Source organism: Labeo rohita, chromosome 16 (assembly GCF_022985175.1).
Source record: "Labeo rohita strain BAU-BD-2019 chromosome 16, IGBB_LRoh.1.0, whole genome shotgun sequence".
Lineage (NCBI taxonomy): Eukaryota > Metazoa > Chordata > Actinopteri > Cypriniformes > Cyprinidae > Labeo > Labeo rohita.
Window position 1 is genome coordinate 8,988,390 of NC_066884.1, and position 16,134 is coordinate 9,004,523.

At 35.9% G+C, this 16,134-nt stretch overlaps 1 protein-coding gene across 1 annotated transcript; it reads right to left on the reverse strand.

Moving 5' to 3' along the window:
* Window positions 1–14,237: 14,237 nt before the first annotated feature.
* On the reverse strand, window positions 14,238–15,919 carry gbp (glycogen synthase kinase binding protein). Its single transcript, XM_051132482.1, has one exon. It carries the CDS (start codon window positions 15,495–15,497, stop codon window positions 15,036–15,038), a length of 462 nt encoding a protein of 153 aa, XP_050988439.1. The 5' UTR covers window positions 15,498–15,919; the 3' UTR covers window positions 14,238–15,035.
* Window positions 15,920–16,134: the final 215 nt, after the last annotated feature.

Consider the following 16,134-nt stretch of genomic DNA (forward strand, 5'->3'; position numbering starts at 1 on the left):
CAGTATATACATACTCAATATACAGTTGAGGTCAAAAGTTTACATCCCCCTTTCAAAATCTGCAAAATGTTAATTATTTTACCAAAATAAGAGTTCTTTTGTTTTGTGTCCCTTGTTTGTCCTGAACAGTTAAACTGAATGCTATTCTTCAGAAAAATCCTTCAGGTCCCACAAATTCTTTGGTTTTCCAGCATTTTTGTGTATTTGAACCCTTTCCAACAATGACTGTATGATTTTGAGATTCATCTTTTCACACTGAGGACAACTGAGGGACTCATATGCAACTATTACAGAAGGTTTAAATGCTCACTGATGTGCCAGAAGAAAAAAACATGCATTAAAAACCAGAGGTGAAAACTTTTTGAATTTGAAGACTGGGGTAAATTTAACTTATTTTGTCTTCTGGGAAACATGTAAGTATCTTCTGTAGCCTCTGAAGGGCAGTACTAAATGAAAAAATATGATATGTAGGCAAAATAAGAAAAATGTACACATTTTCATTCTTTTCAAAAGTTTTCACACCCTGGCTCTTAATGAATTGTTTTTCCTTCCATCAGTGAGCACTGTTCTGTAACAGTTGCATATGAGTCCCTCAGTTGTCCTCCGTGTGAAAAGATGGATTTCCAAATCATAGAGTTCAATTACACAAAAATGCGTTTATAAAATTTTTTATAAATGTAACAATTATTTTCTCTTGTGGACTATATGTAAACATCTTTTATGTGAAATATCTTATTCAGGTCAGTACTAAATAAACAATAACATGCATTTTGTATGATCCCTCTTATTTGGGTAAAATAATTTACATTCTGCAGATTCTGAAAAGGAAACTTTTGACCTCAGCTGTATTAAAACAGCTAATTGTAATAATATTTACAATAATGCTGTTTTTATTGCATTTTAATGAATGCAATTCAGCCTTGTTTAGCTTTCAAAAACATTTCAAGTCTTAATGACCACAAACATTTAAACGTTAATGTATTTAAAGCTGCAGATGTCAAAGGTGAAAGTTTGGGTCTAATTTGGGTCTAATTTGGAAAAGATTACTGAATCCTTTACTAAAACTGGTTACAAATTACTTGTAAACAATATAAGCGTTAACCTAAAAAAAACATGCAGTTAGCTACAGCTTTGTGTTCCCTGTGCTATATCACACACACACACCAGCTCTATATACACTACTTATCACTTCAAAGAAAACCTATTTTGACTGCTGGGCCACAACTCGGTGTTGAGAAAGGAAACGTTGATTGTGTTTTCCAAATGCTGCTCTTCCAGTCACACAAGCTTCTTTATTATCCTCTATGTGCCAACGCTACAGCTCACCTTGGAAAGCACAGAAGCAGACGTCTTTTAATAAGAGAAGTAATTCTTGAGACTATTTCGACTAAGCACAGAATAATGTGTGAACGACTGTCAGCAGAAGAGTCTAGCAATTTTCAAAACACCTCTAGGAAACGTCAACCAGATCCGCATAGCACCATGTGGAAAGTGTGATTGGTGATTAGCACCACAAAACTCACCACCACAATTCTAAGGTGCTGTCATTCTATTTTTTTTTAAATATTCTATAAAATCTTTCTGATGAAATCCAAGAGCTTTGCGCACAAAAAGTATTCTCGTAGCTTCATAAAATAAAGGTTGAACCACTGATGTCACATGGACTATTTTAACAATGTCTTTACTACCTTTCTGGGCCTTGAACGTGGTAGTTGCATTGCTGTCTATGCAGGGTCAGAAAGCTCTCAGATTTCATCAAAAAATATCTTAATTTGTGTTCCAAAGATGAACAAAGATTTAACGGGTTTGGAAAGACATGAGGGTGAGTAACTAATGACAGAATTTTTGTATAATTTTGGTTTAAGTTTGTTAAAATCCCTCAAGCAAAAGTAATGTGCTTGGCTTAGAGTATAACATTGCGTGCAACTACCAGACACTAGCTAATGGTTATAAAATCATTGTTCACCTGGTAACCAGGATATCCTTCCTCTTTGAAGCCAAGGACACTGGTCAAGCTGTTCTCTTTCCCGGTGAGACCTGACAGCGGTGATGAAAAACGAGTGCTAAAATGACCCGTGATTCCATGAGGCGTCTCACAACTAGGTCAGGGCACCTGGGGAGGGGTAAGGGCCGTTCCTGAGAGACAGACGAGTACGAGCTTAGAACAAAGACCAGAAAAGACAGACTGTTTGTGTAAAGATGTTCAAATACTTATTAGACTGGTGATATGTGGTGTATAAGTTTTATTTAAAGGGGTCATTGGATGCAAACTTCACTTTTACATGTTGTTTAAACATAATGAGTGTTGGCAGTGTATGTACACATCTACCCTATACTGATAAAAATCTATGCAGTGGTTTTTAATTAATCTGTAAAAATAATATCCCCTTTTTAAAATCGAGCCATTCTCAGATGGTCTGGCGTCACACCAACAGAGGCCGCTCCCACGATAGTTGATTGACATGAGCGTCTTACCTCAGATCAGCTGTAACAGTCAGACTGTAAGTTTTTTTTTTATGAATCTCTGCAATCACCTTTCTTAATAACATGCTAGTTAGCAAGATTTACGGCTAATTGCGGCTAAAGTAAGCAATCTCTCAGAGCAGCTTGTCATTCCACAGAGAGAAGAGAGGGGTGGGGCGAGCAGAGCTCAGTTGCATTTAAAGGAACAATCCCTCAGAATGAGATGATTTTTGCAGAGCTGATTTTAACAAGGTAAAAAGGGTGTTGTTTTACACAACCACTGAGAATTTTTAACCAAAGTATATTATAGACTTTTCATTAAGACGCTAAAGAATCATATCAACTTGTGGAAAATGGGCATCCGATGACCCCTTTAAATCAATACCATCTGCACAAAAGGTCAAAATATTATGGTGATGTGTGATCCCTGATGGAGTCCCCTATAATTTAAGCATAACTCAAGGGATGACATGAACTTCTTTCATCTGAAAATCCTCTTTTGTCCAATTAACCACCACATCCTGACATTCTAATCTAATAGAATGTAAAATCCAGCTCTCCTCTCTCTTTGCATATTACGCTCACTAAACAAATTGTCCTTTGGTTCACTTACCTTAATGGCTGAAGATCTTGTTGTTATCGATTTACCGTGTTTGTACAATTGCCCTACTGATCATCCCTGCACTAAATGGATTTCACATCATCCATGTGGAAGGAAACTCAAGCTGGAGCATCAAGGAGAAGTGAAGTGGATCATCTGTTTTTGTATATAAAGCACAGTTTTGCTCAGTTGGAACCTTCGTGAACTTGTGCACCACAGTATTGTGGTCTTTGACTTTTTTAACACCAACCTCCCTTCTCCGATCTGAACAAGCCCAAGGCGATGCAGTTGGACGCCCCCACGGTCTTTTGGAGCGAAAGCATGGACGGCCAGCATTTTGTGAGGCTTCAAGACTGTTTATTGAGGATGGTGTGAGCAGCACTCTGGTACTTCATAGATCTAAATTTAACAGAATTTTAATAGTCTATCTAGCTATCTGAGTGCACCATTCAAAATTGATTCCAATTAAATTCCAGATTTTAAATTCAGATTTTAAAAAGCTTAATTGTGGCTCTAAGGAAGTAGAATTTTAAATTAATAATAACAAATCAAAATAAACAGGCAGACGATAGGTAGATAAACAGAGTTGAGGTCAAAAGTTTACATACACCTTGCAGAATCTGCAAAATGTTAATTATTTAACCAAAGTAAGAGGGATCATACAAAATGCATGTTATTTTTATTTAGTACTGACATGAATAAGATATTTCACATAAAAGATGTTTACATATAGTCCACAAGAGAAAATAAAAGCTGAATTTATAATTTATATAGTTTACATACACTTGGTTCTTAATACTGTGTTGTTACCTGAACGATCCACAGCTGTGTGTGTGTGTGTGTGTGTGTGTGTGTGTGTGTGTGTGTGTTTTTTGTGATAGTTGTTCATGAGTCCCTTGTTTGTCCTGAACACTTACACTACCCGCTGTTCTTCAGAAAAATTCTTCAGGTCCCACAAATTCTTTGGTTTTTCAGCATTTTTGTGTATTTAAACCCTTTCTAACAATGACTATGATTTTGAGATCCATTTTTTTTTACACTGAGGACAACGGAGGGACTCATATGCAACTATTACAGAAGGTTCAAACACTCACTGATGCTCCAGAAGTAACACAATGCATTAAGAGCCGGGGGGTGAAAACTTTTGAACCTTCTGTAATATTTGCATATGAGTCCTTCAGTTGTCCTCAGTGTACAAAGATGGATCACAAAATCATACAGTTACTGTTGGAAAAGGTTCAAATACACAAAAATGCTGAAAAACACAAAGAATTTGTGTGACCTGAAAGACTTTTCTAAAGAACAGAGGACAGTTTGACTGATTGGGACAAACAAGGGACTCGTGAGCAACTATCACTAAACAGAAAAACAGCTGTGGATCATTCAGGTAACAACACAGTATTAAGAATCAAGTGTGTGTAAACTTTTGAACAGGGTCATTTTTATTTTCTTTTGAGGACTATATGTAAACATCCTTTATGTGAAATATCTTGTTTAGGTCAGGTCAGGTCAGGTCAGGTACTAAACAAAAAATAACATGCATTTTGTGCGATTCCTCTTATTTTGGTAAAATAATTGACATTTTGCAGATTCTGCAAGGTGTATGTAAACTTTTGACCTCAACTGTACTATACTTTCCAAAAACTGAGCTCTTAGAAACAGAGCCAGGCAGGACAGCAGCAAAGTCAAAATGGAGGCCAGGTGACGTCCTAAAAGTAAATACAAGTGAAAACGTGAAGTGAAGAAAGCCCAAGGCAGACGTGCAAACAAATTACAGCTGGGACACATGAGTAGGACAAGGCCACTGGAAACCAAGGATGTGCTTATTATAGCTGTATGAAACATCTTGAATATGAATTTGCAGAGAACATGTAATTGTGCAATGACCTTAAATATGCAAAAGAAAAATTAATGCCGGAGAACTGCTCCCATTCAGTGGCTTTTCATCCAACGAGCAAGTCCTTTGGCCTTCAGATAATCTTACCGATAGTTCAGCTGTCTAACTGATCTTATTCGGCCGTAAAAATTATTCCTTTGATTAAATAATGATCGCCTGAGCACAAGTCTTTGATGTCACACTTCAAACATTTGGTTTTTAAACAGTCAGTCCTTATATACATATAGTAACTAGCTTATGCCTATATAGACGCACACTTGCTCAGGGACAGTTTCCAGTGCATGAAATTGGTAAAAAATTGCTCCATTTTTTCATATTTTAACAGTCAATGTTCCGCAGACAGCTAAAATTGGACTCCTGCCTGTAGGGTGAGTGGGAGGAAGCTTTATGCATCTGAAGTCAACCTGTTGGTGCTAATGGTTGCCCCTGTTTTATGACAAGACCAATAAACTGAGTTTAGTGTATCTACTAGTCTTTGCCCAAGGACTATCCTTGGCCTTATCCTTGGCCTTATCCTTGGCCTATCCATTTCCATAAAATGACTTCCACAAGGCCAGATAGAAATGGGTAACTAGGACGATTATCTGTAAAGAGCTCACAAATATCTCCAGCGTTGCATTAGTATACTGTTCTTTATCGCAAAAGGATGCAGTGTTTAAGTGAAGCCCTTCAGCAGGACCTCAGAATGAGAGTATGTTTCAATTTAGCAACTCTTTGGTCCTTTCGCAGACCTGTGATGGCGGATTAAACCGCTATCTACAGTACTTCCTGCGACGGATCAAACATTAGTGCTACTTATGTAGCTCAAGAGAAGATCAGCTGATATTGTTCTCCTTTCTGTGTCAGTGGGAGGAATATGTTATCCCATTTTTGAAGCAGAACTGTGTCAGAAAACATTTGCTTGCACGCCAAAGACTTTTTCTTGATATTCTCCACATGTAGAATGTGAAAGATGGAGGGTTTGCTTTATTTATGGTGCCGCTGACTGACAGTTTGCTATCATATTTGGAGAGCAAAGACGAGCATGTACACAACGTTGATAAAATATTCAACATTTTGAAGTGAACTTAAGAATAAGCTAAGTGGAAGTGTGCTCAATATGCTTAGATAAGCTGATATACACATTAGCTCAGTTTCAACACCTAATAGTAATGGTAAAATGGTAAATATAATGGTATAATAAGTGCATAAATATACAGCACACACAAACACTGGGAAACTGAGAATACACTACTTACAGTAGAATTTGGCCAAATGTAGCAACATACAGTTGAGGTCAAAAGAGTTACATACATCTTGCAGAATCTGCAAACTGTTAATTATTTAACCAAAAGAAGAGGGATCATACAAAATGCATGTTATTTTTTATTTAGTACTGACCTGAATAATATATTTCACATAAAAGATGTTTACATGTAGTCCACAAGAGAAAATAATAGTTGAATTTATAAAAAATTACCCTGTTCAAAAGTTTACATCCTGAAAAGTTGAAAACTGCTTGCTGTTCCTCAGAAAAATCACACAAATTCTTGGGTTTTTTGTGTATTTGAACCCTTTCCAACAACGACTGTATGATTTTGAGATCCATCTTTTTACACTGAGGACAACTGAGGGACTCATATGCAACTATTACAGAAGGTTCAAACGCTCACTGATGCTTCATAAGGAAAAACAATGCATTAAGAACCAGGGGTGAAAACTTTTGAACAGAGTGAATATGTGTACATTTTCTTAGTTTGCCTATATATCATATTTTTTTTATTTAGTACTGCGCTTCAGAAGCTACAGAAGATACTTACATGTTTCTCAGAAGACAAAATAAGTTAAATTTACCCTGATCTTCAAATTCAAAAGTTTTCACCCCCTGGCACCCCCTTAATGCATTGTTTTTTCTTTCTTTAGCATCAGTAAGCATTTTGAACAGATTCATTTTTACAAATTCAACTATTATTTTTTCTAGTGGACTATATGTAAACATCTTTTTTGGGAAATATCTTGTTCAGGTCAGAACTACATAAAAAATAACATGCATTTTGTATGATCCCATGTATTTTAGTAAAATAATTAACATTTTTCAGATTCTGCGAGGTGTATGTAAACTTTTGACCTCAACTGCAATTCTTTTGCCTATGGCTTCTGAAACAGGTTTCCCATCTGTGGTGCATTTGTAATACTTAAAATGCAGGTTTGGAACAGATATATTGCTGTAAAAATGCAGAAAAAACTGTAATAGCATTCATGTTTGAGAGGTAGAATGCTTTTTCCTCTCAAAACAACACGGCATTCAACAATTCATTTCAAAACACTATTATTTTCACACTCTGAAAGGTGAAGGGTAATCTCAAACTGTATTATGTTGTCTAACACAAATATTTAAAATCAAGCGCAAATGTCATTGCTAATCTGGAATAACACATGGTGTGAGGGATTTCAGGCAGCTTTTAAATACCTGCCAAAAAATGCTGCAGTGAGTCACAAGCTCGCCAATTTTGAAGACGGGATTTTAGGGGGCTGACCATTCATGGATCATCGTGCCAGCTAGAAAATGAGACAGAATGAAATGGAAGAGAGAATCAAAAAGAGACAGAAAGCCGCGGAAGACCATTGTGCTGTGCACTTTTCTCCAAGACTGCATTTTTTTGGGACGACAAAAGCAGAAATTCACAAATACTGTGAGAAACCTTTCAAAAACAAATGTACTGTTTCTCAAGAGCTTCCCTTAGAAAAATGTGCAGTACAGAAGAACAATAAGTCATGTATGAATGTCATTGTATTATATATTACATAACAAAACATCAGACTAAGACAAATTTATTTAACAGAAATATACACAAACTTCATGAGCAAAACATTTCACGAAATAGAGTTTGTTAGGGTTTGAAATTATACTGGAAAGCATTTTATCACATTGCAGCTGGGAAAAGTTTACCCCATCCCAGCTGTGGTGTAAATGAATATGTAAATTACATCTGATATCATTTGTAATTATGATTTTTTTAAATGGTGTCATCAGTGCAAAATACTAAATCAAATATTCTTTGTAAATTTATGCATTTTGACAATGTAGTTGAATGACTGAATTAAGACAAATAAGTCAGAGATTCATCTGAATTCTGTATATTTCTATTATTTTATAAATCATAGAATTATATGGCAATGCAAAATAATACAGGCCTATATTATTAATTGAACAGATCACAATAGCAACAGACTGTAAATTCAGATTGAAAATCTTTCCTCAATTGGTCAATAGTCTATGATGAAGAAATATTTGAGAAGTACTTATTAAATATTACTAAATAACTCCTTAAATTATACCAATGACAACTTTTGCCCCAATTTTGAGGGAGGCATAACTTTCACTTCAATATCATTTCACCTCAACATATTTTATTCTACAAATGTACTTTATCCATATTACGTTGTCAATATATAAACTTAATTTCACAATAATCTTTTTGGGGACCCTGTACATTGAATAATTATCGCATTTATATTCATTCACAGTGTCTGAAAGGATACCATGGTATTATATTGATTGGTACATGTCCAAAATACCACATGTTCAAAATCTATTGATAACACAATGGTAGTTTTTGTAAGTGTTTTTTTAAAAATGCATAGTAGATGTGCATCAGTGTCCTTTTAAACGAATTCAAGATGATCCATTTGCTTTTATTCTGCTCGCAGTGCTGTCATTAGAAGGCCCTGTTAAAAAGGACACAGTGAAAGAACAGGCAAAATAAATAAAAAAAAATCTCTAAAGTGTTATCTAAAGCTGAAGTGCCGCCTGTGTGTTTGGATTGGGGCCCAGAGACGACAACCATTTCAATCAAATATTAATGCACCCTTTAGCTGCATTCATTCACAGCTGCTTTTGTGGTCGCTGGGCACTCTCATGCTTGTTCTTTTCCCAGGTGGACCCTGATGATGAGGTTAATTATCTCAGCTTTTAGCTACACATTAGACTTTGGTGTTGTTTGTTCATGTTCCAACTGCTCACAGGTGTGCCCTGAAGTGGCCCTGTGAACCAGCGGGTATCTGATCAGAGAGAATGATGCCACACAATGGGCACTAATTAGAGAAAAAGCAGACTGCGTGTGTCTGGGTCTGTGTGTGGTTTGCTTTGAAATCAGCGTCTTTCACTTAGCATTCAAAATATATTTTGTTGTCTGGTAGATGCAGATGTAATTTAGACCGTTTTTGGGTCCGTCGTTCTTGGGTTTAAAATAGTGAGACACATGGCAGTGAGATTGAAAAGAAAGTTGTTGTTTTTTTTTTAACAAATAAACATATTTTAACTTGACATTATGTCTTTAAAATGTATGGAAACCCATTTCCACCACTGAATAATAAAATAAAAAAGGTAATTGATTTCAAGTTACTTTTTTTCTCAGAATTGTGAGATGTGAGAAATGTGACATGAGTCTTTTTCCCCTCAATATCGGACGCTACAACTCGCAATTGCGAGTTTATATCTTACAATTCTGAAAAAAGTCAGATAAAAATGTGCAATTCTGACATATTTTTCACAATTGTGAGCTTATATCTTGCAATTCTGAGAAAATAACTAGCAATTGCGTGTTATCACGCAATAGTGGGTTTTCACGACGCGTCATCAACCAGCCATCCCACTAAACACTGGACGTAGGATAGACGTGCAGATCATGTCTATATTGGGTCCGTCGGTCAGGGTCACGTCACTACGTCCAATGTTTAGTGGGATATTGGCTGCACTGAATGTAAACAATGCCACTGAACTGAATAAACACGCATATTTTGCTGATTATTGCTGCTGAAAATGGTCAGTTATTGTTATGTTTTGGGCTGTACTAATCGGTCAGACCAGGAAAAACATTTGGAGTACTACAGACTGCCAAAAGTTTTAACAAATCAAGGAAAAGAGACTGTTTGTCAAAATATTGCGCCCTTTCCTGCTTATAAGTCCTTTTCTGTATGATTTAGCAGCTTCCACACATTTCTCCTGTGGTTTAGACAGCATAAATTAACAGAACAACGTACTCAGCAGTACATTAACCATGCAATCCATGCTGTTGTTTACATCTGAGTATCGCCAAGATGGCTGTGCTAACCGACCAAACCATGATGGAAACCTTCTATTCTGAGAAAAAAGTCAGAAACTGTCTTTCATAATAACGAGACATGCATGGAGATTCAGTATGAAGGGAAAACAACCTCAATACCTCCCATAAATGCAAACAAAAGATAAAAGAGGAGGCGTAATTATGTTTGTGTAGAAAAACAAAAAGCAGCGCAAAAACGCATTCTATGTGAACTCTGGACCTTATTTTTGTGTTAAAGGAAACATTAACACACAATATCTTAAGAACAAGGGTTCTGTTGTATTCGAAAAAAAAAGTGAGTGGACATTGTATACAATAGGATCAGTAAAAGTCAATTAACTTACATTTTAGGTATAGGATATTGTCATCTACGCTTTTTCCCTGAACATCCCCAATATCTCCAAACAAAGTCACCTCAGTTTCACCTTTTGCGAGCAACAAACATAGTGGCAATCGTGATTCAATGACTCACTCACAAAGAAAAGTCACTTGTTCCATTTCTGTTTGAATGTGTTTTGAACGAGTCCGCAGAATGAATCATTCCATGACTGGCTCATAAAAACGGTCATCTGCTGGCACCTACTGGCTGAACCAATGAACAAACTGATATTCTGTCACTACAACAAAATATGAACAATGAAGGAGGGGTCCCAGTGATTTTATAACTTGGCAGTGCACTTGACAGTGTCCTTTCACTTGTACCAGCCTAGCAACCACCCAGAACAACCGAGCAACTATCCAGAACCCTCTAGCTACTGCATAGCAACCTGTTAAAAACACTGTATGCTGCATTTGGCCAACTTAAATGTCCAGCTGCATAACACATCATGAGAAATGAGGAGACACAGCACATGATCTCAGAAGCGAAATATCTGCCGGTGTGACTCATCCTCGCCTTCAAAGCAAGAAAATCAGTAACACTCTTTTGGTTTGGATCTTGGATCCCCTATTTCATCATCGTCACTTTGTGATGTAGGTCAGAATGTAGGACAGGACATGAGAAAAAATGTTCTTATGTAAGGCTTATGTATAATTTTTGAGCCTTGGGTGTTTGTGACATTTGAAGGAACAGCAGAAGCCTCTGGTGGCTGGGGATGTGAGGTGAGAACTGTGCCGTTCCCGTGTGACTTTGAGGATGCACGGTTTAATTCAGCAGACAAAGACAGCTGGTGCATTGTGTGAAGTTCAAAAGCAGCTTCTGAAGAGTCTCGATTCTAGACCGGAGCTGAGTGAAAAAAGAAAAAGCATTGTGTTTTACAAAAAGAAAGAAAAAAGCTGCTGCTAAACCTAAATATTCCAACTTTATTAATTTGATAAAATGATTCAGAAGCTCAAAGCTTCCAATAAAAAATAATAATAATAATAAAATACTGACCTAGCCACAAGGTGGACTTTCCAACAAGATTAATTAACATGTTACTCTGGAAAGTTAGTGGGCTTTGGGTGAAATACGGACAAACCCAGCGATTGGATTGTTGTGACCCATCGTTTGGGTTAAATGTTTAACCCAGTTTTCTGGGTAGTTTTATTTAACTCAACTACTGTTTTAAAATTACTTTATGGCCAGGTTAAAATGAACCCAAATTAGGTTGTAAATTAAAAATCAGACAAATAATTAATATAGGCATCAGCAATAATCAAAAGGCTTATTTATTAATAAGCAATTTAAAAATGTGTATTATTTAATTATCATTTATTCAACTTATTAATTAATGTTTATTTGTTGAAAATATGAATACATGTTAATTTCCAACCTATTTTAAAAATATAGTATTTTTTAAGCAATAGTAAACAAAAATAAACCCAAATTAGGTTGTAAGTTGAAAATCAGACAAATAATTAATATAGGCATCAGCAATAATCAAAAGGTGGATATTTGTTAATAAGCAATTTAAAAATGTGTATTGTTTAATTATTATTTATTCAACTTATTAATTAATGTTTATTTCTTGAAAATATAAATACATGTTAATTTCCAACCTATTTTAGAAATATAGTATTTTTTAAGCAATAGTAAACAAAAATGAACCCAAATTAAGTTGTAAATTGAAAATCAGACAAATAATTAATATAGGCATCAGCAATAATCAAAAGGTGGATATTTATTAATAAGCAATTTAACAATGTGTATTATTTAATTATTATTTATTCAACTTATTAATTAATGTTTATTTCTTGAAAATATGAATACATGTTAATTTCCAACCTATTTTAAGAATATAGTATTTTTTAAGCAATAGTAAACAAAAATGAACCCAAATTAAGTTGTAAATTGAAAATCAGACAAATAATTAATATAGGCATCAGCAATAATCAAAAGGTGGATATTTATTAATAAGCAATTTAAAAATGTGTATTATTTAATTATTATTTATTCAACTTATTAATTAATGTTTATTTCTTGAAAATATGAATACATGTTAATTTCCAACCTATTTTAAAAATATAGTATTTTTTAAGCACTAGTAAACATTTAACCCAACCACTGGGTCAAAGCAACCCATATGTAACAGGTTGTTCTCTAATTTACATTCTTAAAAATAAAGGTTCTTTATCAGCATCTGCAATTCCATGATAAACTTTTAACATCCAAGTATTTAACTGGGCAATTATTATTATTATTATTTTTTTTTTCTAAAAATAATTTTTATTTTTATCAGATTTTTAAAATATACTTCACACTAATAAGAAAAAAAAACATAATGATAATAATAATAATAATGACTGTTCATTTAAACTGTTCTTTGGGACAACCAAAAATGGTTGTTTATGGCAAAAATAGCAAAAAATATATATAATTAAAAATAAATAATTAATTCACCATAAAACTTTACACTGAAGTTCCAAAGTCAATTTGTTTGATTTCTACAGTACCTTTTCGAATTGCAAGATGGCGCCAGTGATCTAGTGTTGGTATGAAAAGTAGACTTGAAAGTGGAACAGCTTTATTGTCAACATTTACATATACTTGCTTATGCGTACTTCCCTATATACTATGTCAAATAAATTAAACGTCCCAGTATGCAATAATGTAATACCCGGACCAACAAGGCTGTTCTTTTTTTTTTGTTGTTAATAACTGTAAATTTAACGGCAGAATAAATTGTTTTATGAGACTGGTGTGAAACTACATCACAGGTCAAATTAAGAACATCAGTGGAGTATGTAGTGGACTATGCCTTGGAATGTATGAATACTACCCAATTCAATACATACTCTAAAAAGCTATACAAGATGCAGCTATACAAGGTTATAAGCTACAAAAGCATGTGACCACTCAGTGTCGTGATTGACCAATCAGAATCAAGTGAGCCATGTCAATTACATAAGTTAAATCAGTAAATGCAATCTTGAGGGATGCATTTTGGAAATAAACCTTATTTAATTCATTAAACATATGTCAAGATTAGTCACTCCTAACGCCTAATGCGGCAAATCTTTATCCCTGTCAGATTTTCTCCGGCTTTTTTACCGCTGTTGTGACTTACATTGTGCTGCCATCTGCTGGGCCTTTAGACAAAATGCCTACACAAAAGTAAGAAGGTAAGTTTCTAACCTCATTTGTACTAGCTAGACACAATAATAATGCTGCGTTTATAAATTACTAGTCATTCATTAACTTTAAATCACATGCCGTGTTCAAAGAGCATAGCCACGTTTATCGCTTCATTTATCATAGCTGTGGTGAGTCAGCTTGTATTTTCGCTTATCATAATAACGTGGCCATATTCTTGGAGAACCTGTGTTTATGTTTTCTTTATCAGTGTAGTAACATACTGTAGTACTCGAGATCAGTATAAAATATAGTATATGTTTATACAACACTAGTGAAAATGATTCTTTTTCTCATTTTTCCATTTTAAAGTATAAAATAATTTGAATGATAAGTTGAAGTATATGAATCTTATAGTTGAGTATACTAATTTCAATACATTTTTTGTTTTTCTTTTCCACCAAACTGTTTTAAATTTTATTTTGAAACCCCTAAGCTTTTTTTTAACTCTAGTTATATGAAGAAAATCAATGTAGTCTTAAGTCTTTTAGGCCTCACTCTAAACATGAGGCATCAAAATATAAAAAAAACCCCAGTATTAACACTGAATTTTGAATGTGGTCTTTTAAGTACTTTGAAGTAACACCATATTACATGAATGATTCATGAGATGATTACAGGAACAGACATGAAACTATCTTATGCAAAAACACCATGTTTATTAGACACCAAACTCTCTGAACAATCAGAGTTATTAAAAACACTTCGTTGCGAAGCATACGCAGAGTTTACACAGAGTGAAAACGGAAAACAAATCACAAAAAAAAAACATGAGAACTCCACATTGGAATCAAAAAGCACCACAGTGTCATCGTGTTGTGATCACATCCCCCCTGTATAACACATTTACCCACACACGTGAGTTTGATCTCAGTTTCTCTTTGAGAAGGAGTGTTGGCATTGCTCCTCACATGGAAACCAAAGGGACAGAGGACAAGGGCCCTCATGGGGTGCACGCAGGGCCCATTTGAAATCAAAACAGTGATATCTCAGTATCCAAACAGTTTCAAAATGAGTAAACAAAAAGTGTGACCCGTTGCCTGATCGAGGCGAGGACTGCAAACCGGCAGCCCGAGCACATCTACATTGTAAACAAAGCAGTTGAGCAGTTCTTGTTTGCTACTGACACACACAGTGCTGAACCCCAGCAAACCAAAACATGATGCACCATTCTAGGACAAACCAGCCAGAGGCCAGTTAATACTATAATAAAAATGCAGTGCTATAACCCACTAGATTTTTGCATCACATTTTCATTTCAATCCGAACACTGAGATGAGTGAACAAGGTAGGGTCACATTGCAAAAGAGTCCAAAATACATAACGTTTCCATCTCAGCAATATACAACAGAAAAACCATAAGGGTGTGATATCAAAGTTTGTAAAACCAACGCTCTGAAAACGTGAGGACGTTCATGCATCTGCGGGCTGGTGAAGTCAGTCTACAGATTTGGAGATGTCGTGCTCCGTTGGTTCCGAGGAGAACTGAAGTCGTCTGACCGCTTCCTTAATCAGGTTCCCCGACAATATGAGTTCCTGGAGGAGCTGGTGCGGATCGTCCTCGTCGATTTTCTTTCGGTTCCACGAGGATCTGAAATGGTCCCATTCCTGATCGCTAGATCCGGGTGGGTTGTACGGACTGGCTCGGCTGGTTCGTAAACTCCGGCTGCGGAGACGGATGCACCGCTGACCGCCCGCCGCGCTGCTGCTGCTGCCGTTGTTGCTGCCGTTCGGTCTGCTGCTCGCAAGACCGTGTAGACGTGACATCGCCTTCTGGCTCGAGCTATTGTTGTGAAGCTGCAGCGCCTCGCCGATTTTCGACACGAGAGCGTCTACTTCCTTTGAATCCACCGTTACCGACTGTTCCAAAAAGATATAGTTCTCCTTTCGACAAGGCATTTTGATATAGCTTTCGACAACAAATATCCAGTCGTGATGGTTGTTTTTATTCAAATGGATGGGACCGTTTAACCGGCGTCCGCCACGCTGCCCAACAGAAACAGCTCAAGGGTTGATTTGTAAACAATGGGTGACGCAGAATCCGGCACGTACCATTTCTGAGCGAGAGGGGCGCATGCTCAGTACTTTTAAAACGTAAACGCGTGTTGTGTTGTAATCAGAAAGTCGGATAGATTTTATACGTATCAGCTACTACATAAATTAAAGTTTCCACTCGGTTGAACGTATGTATTTATTTTGGCTCCGCCATACGTCTTCGCGGATCTCTGTGTTATCAATCATAGTATTACATAACAGTCCCCGAGAGTATAAAAACGTTGTACTAGACGCCACATGTGTGAACTCTGTGCACCCAAATGCTGGTGCAACTGAATGTGACATTTCTAGATGTACTTGATTTTTAAGAAGGTTCTGAATTATACACGGCCATCAAATCAGCATCGTACTTGATAACTTCATGTCCATATTTGGAAATGAGGACCTGTTTGTTTTGTGTGACACGTGGTAGGCAGTTATTATGGAAGTAATCAAAGGACTATTAAAATACAATTGTGTCAGTTACATTGATATGGAAATA

Excerpts from the sequence above, each read along its gene's own strand:
- gbp (XM_051132482.1), bottom strand. The coding sequence starts at position 15,497 with ATGCCTTGTCGAAAGGAGAACTATATCTTTTTGGAACAGTCGGTAACG.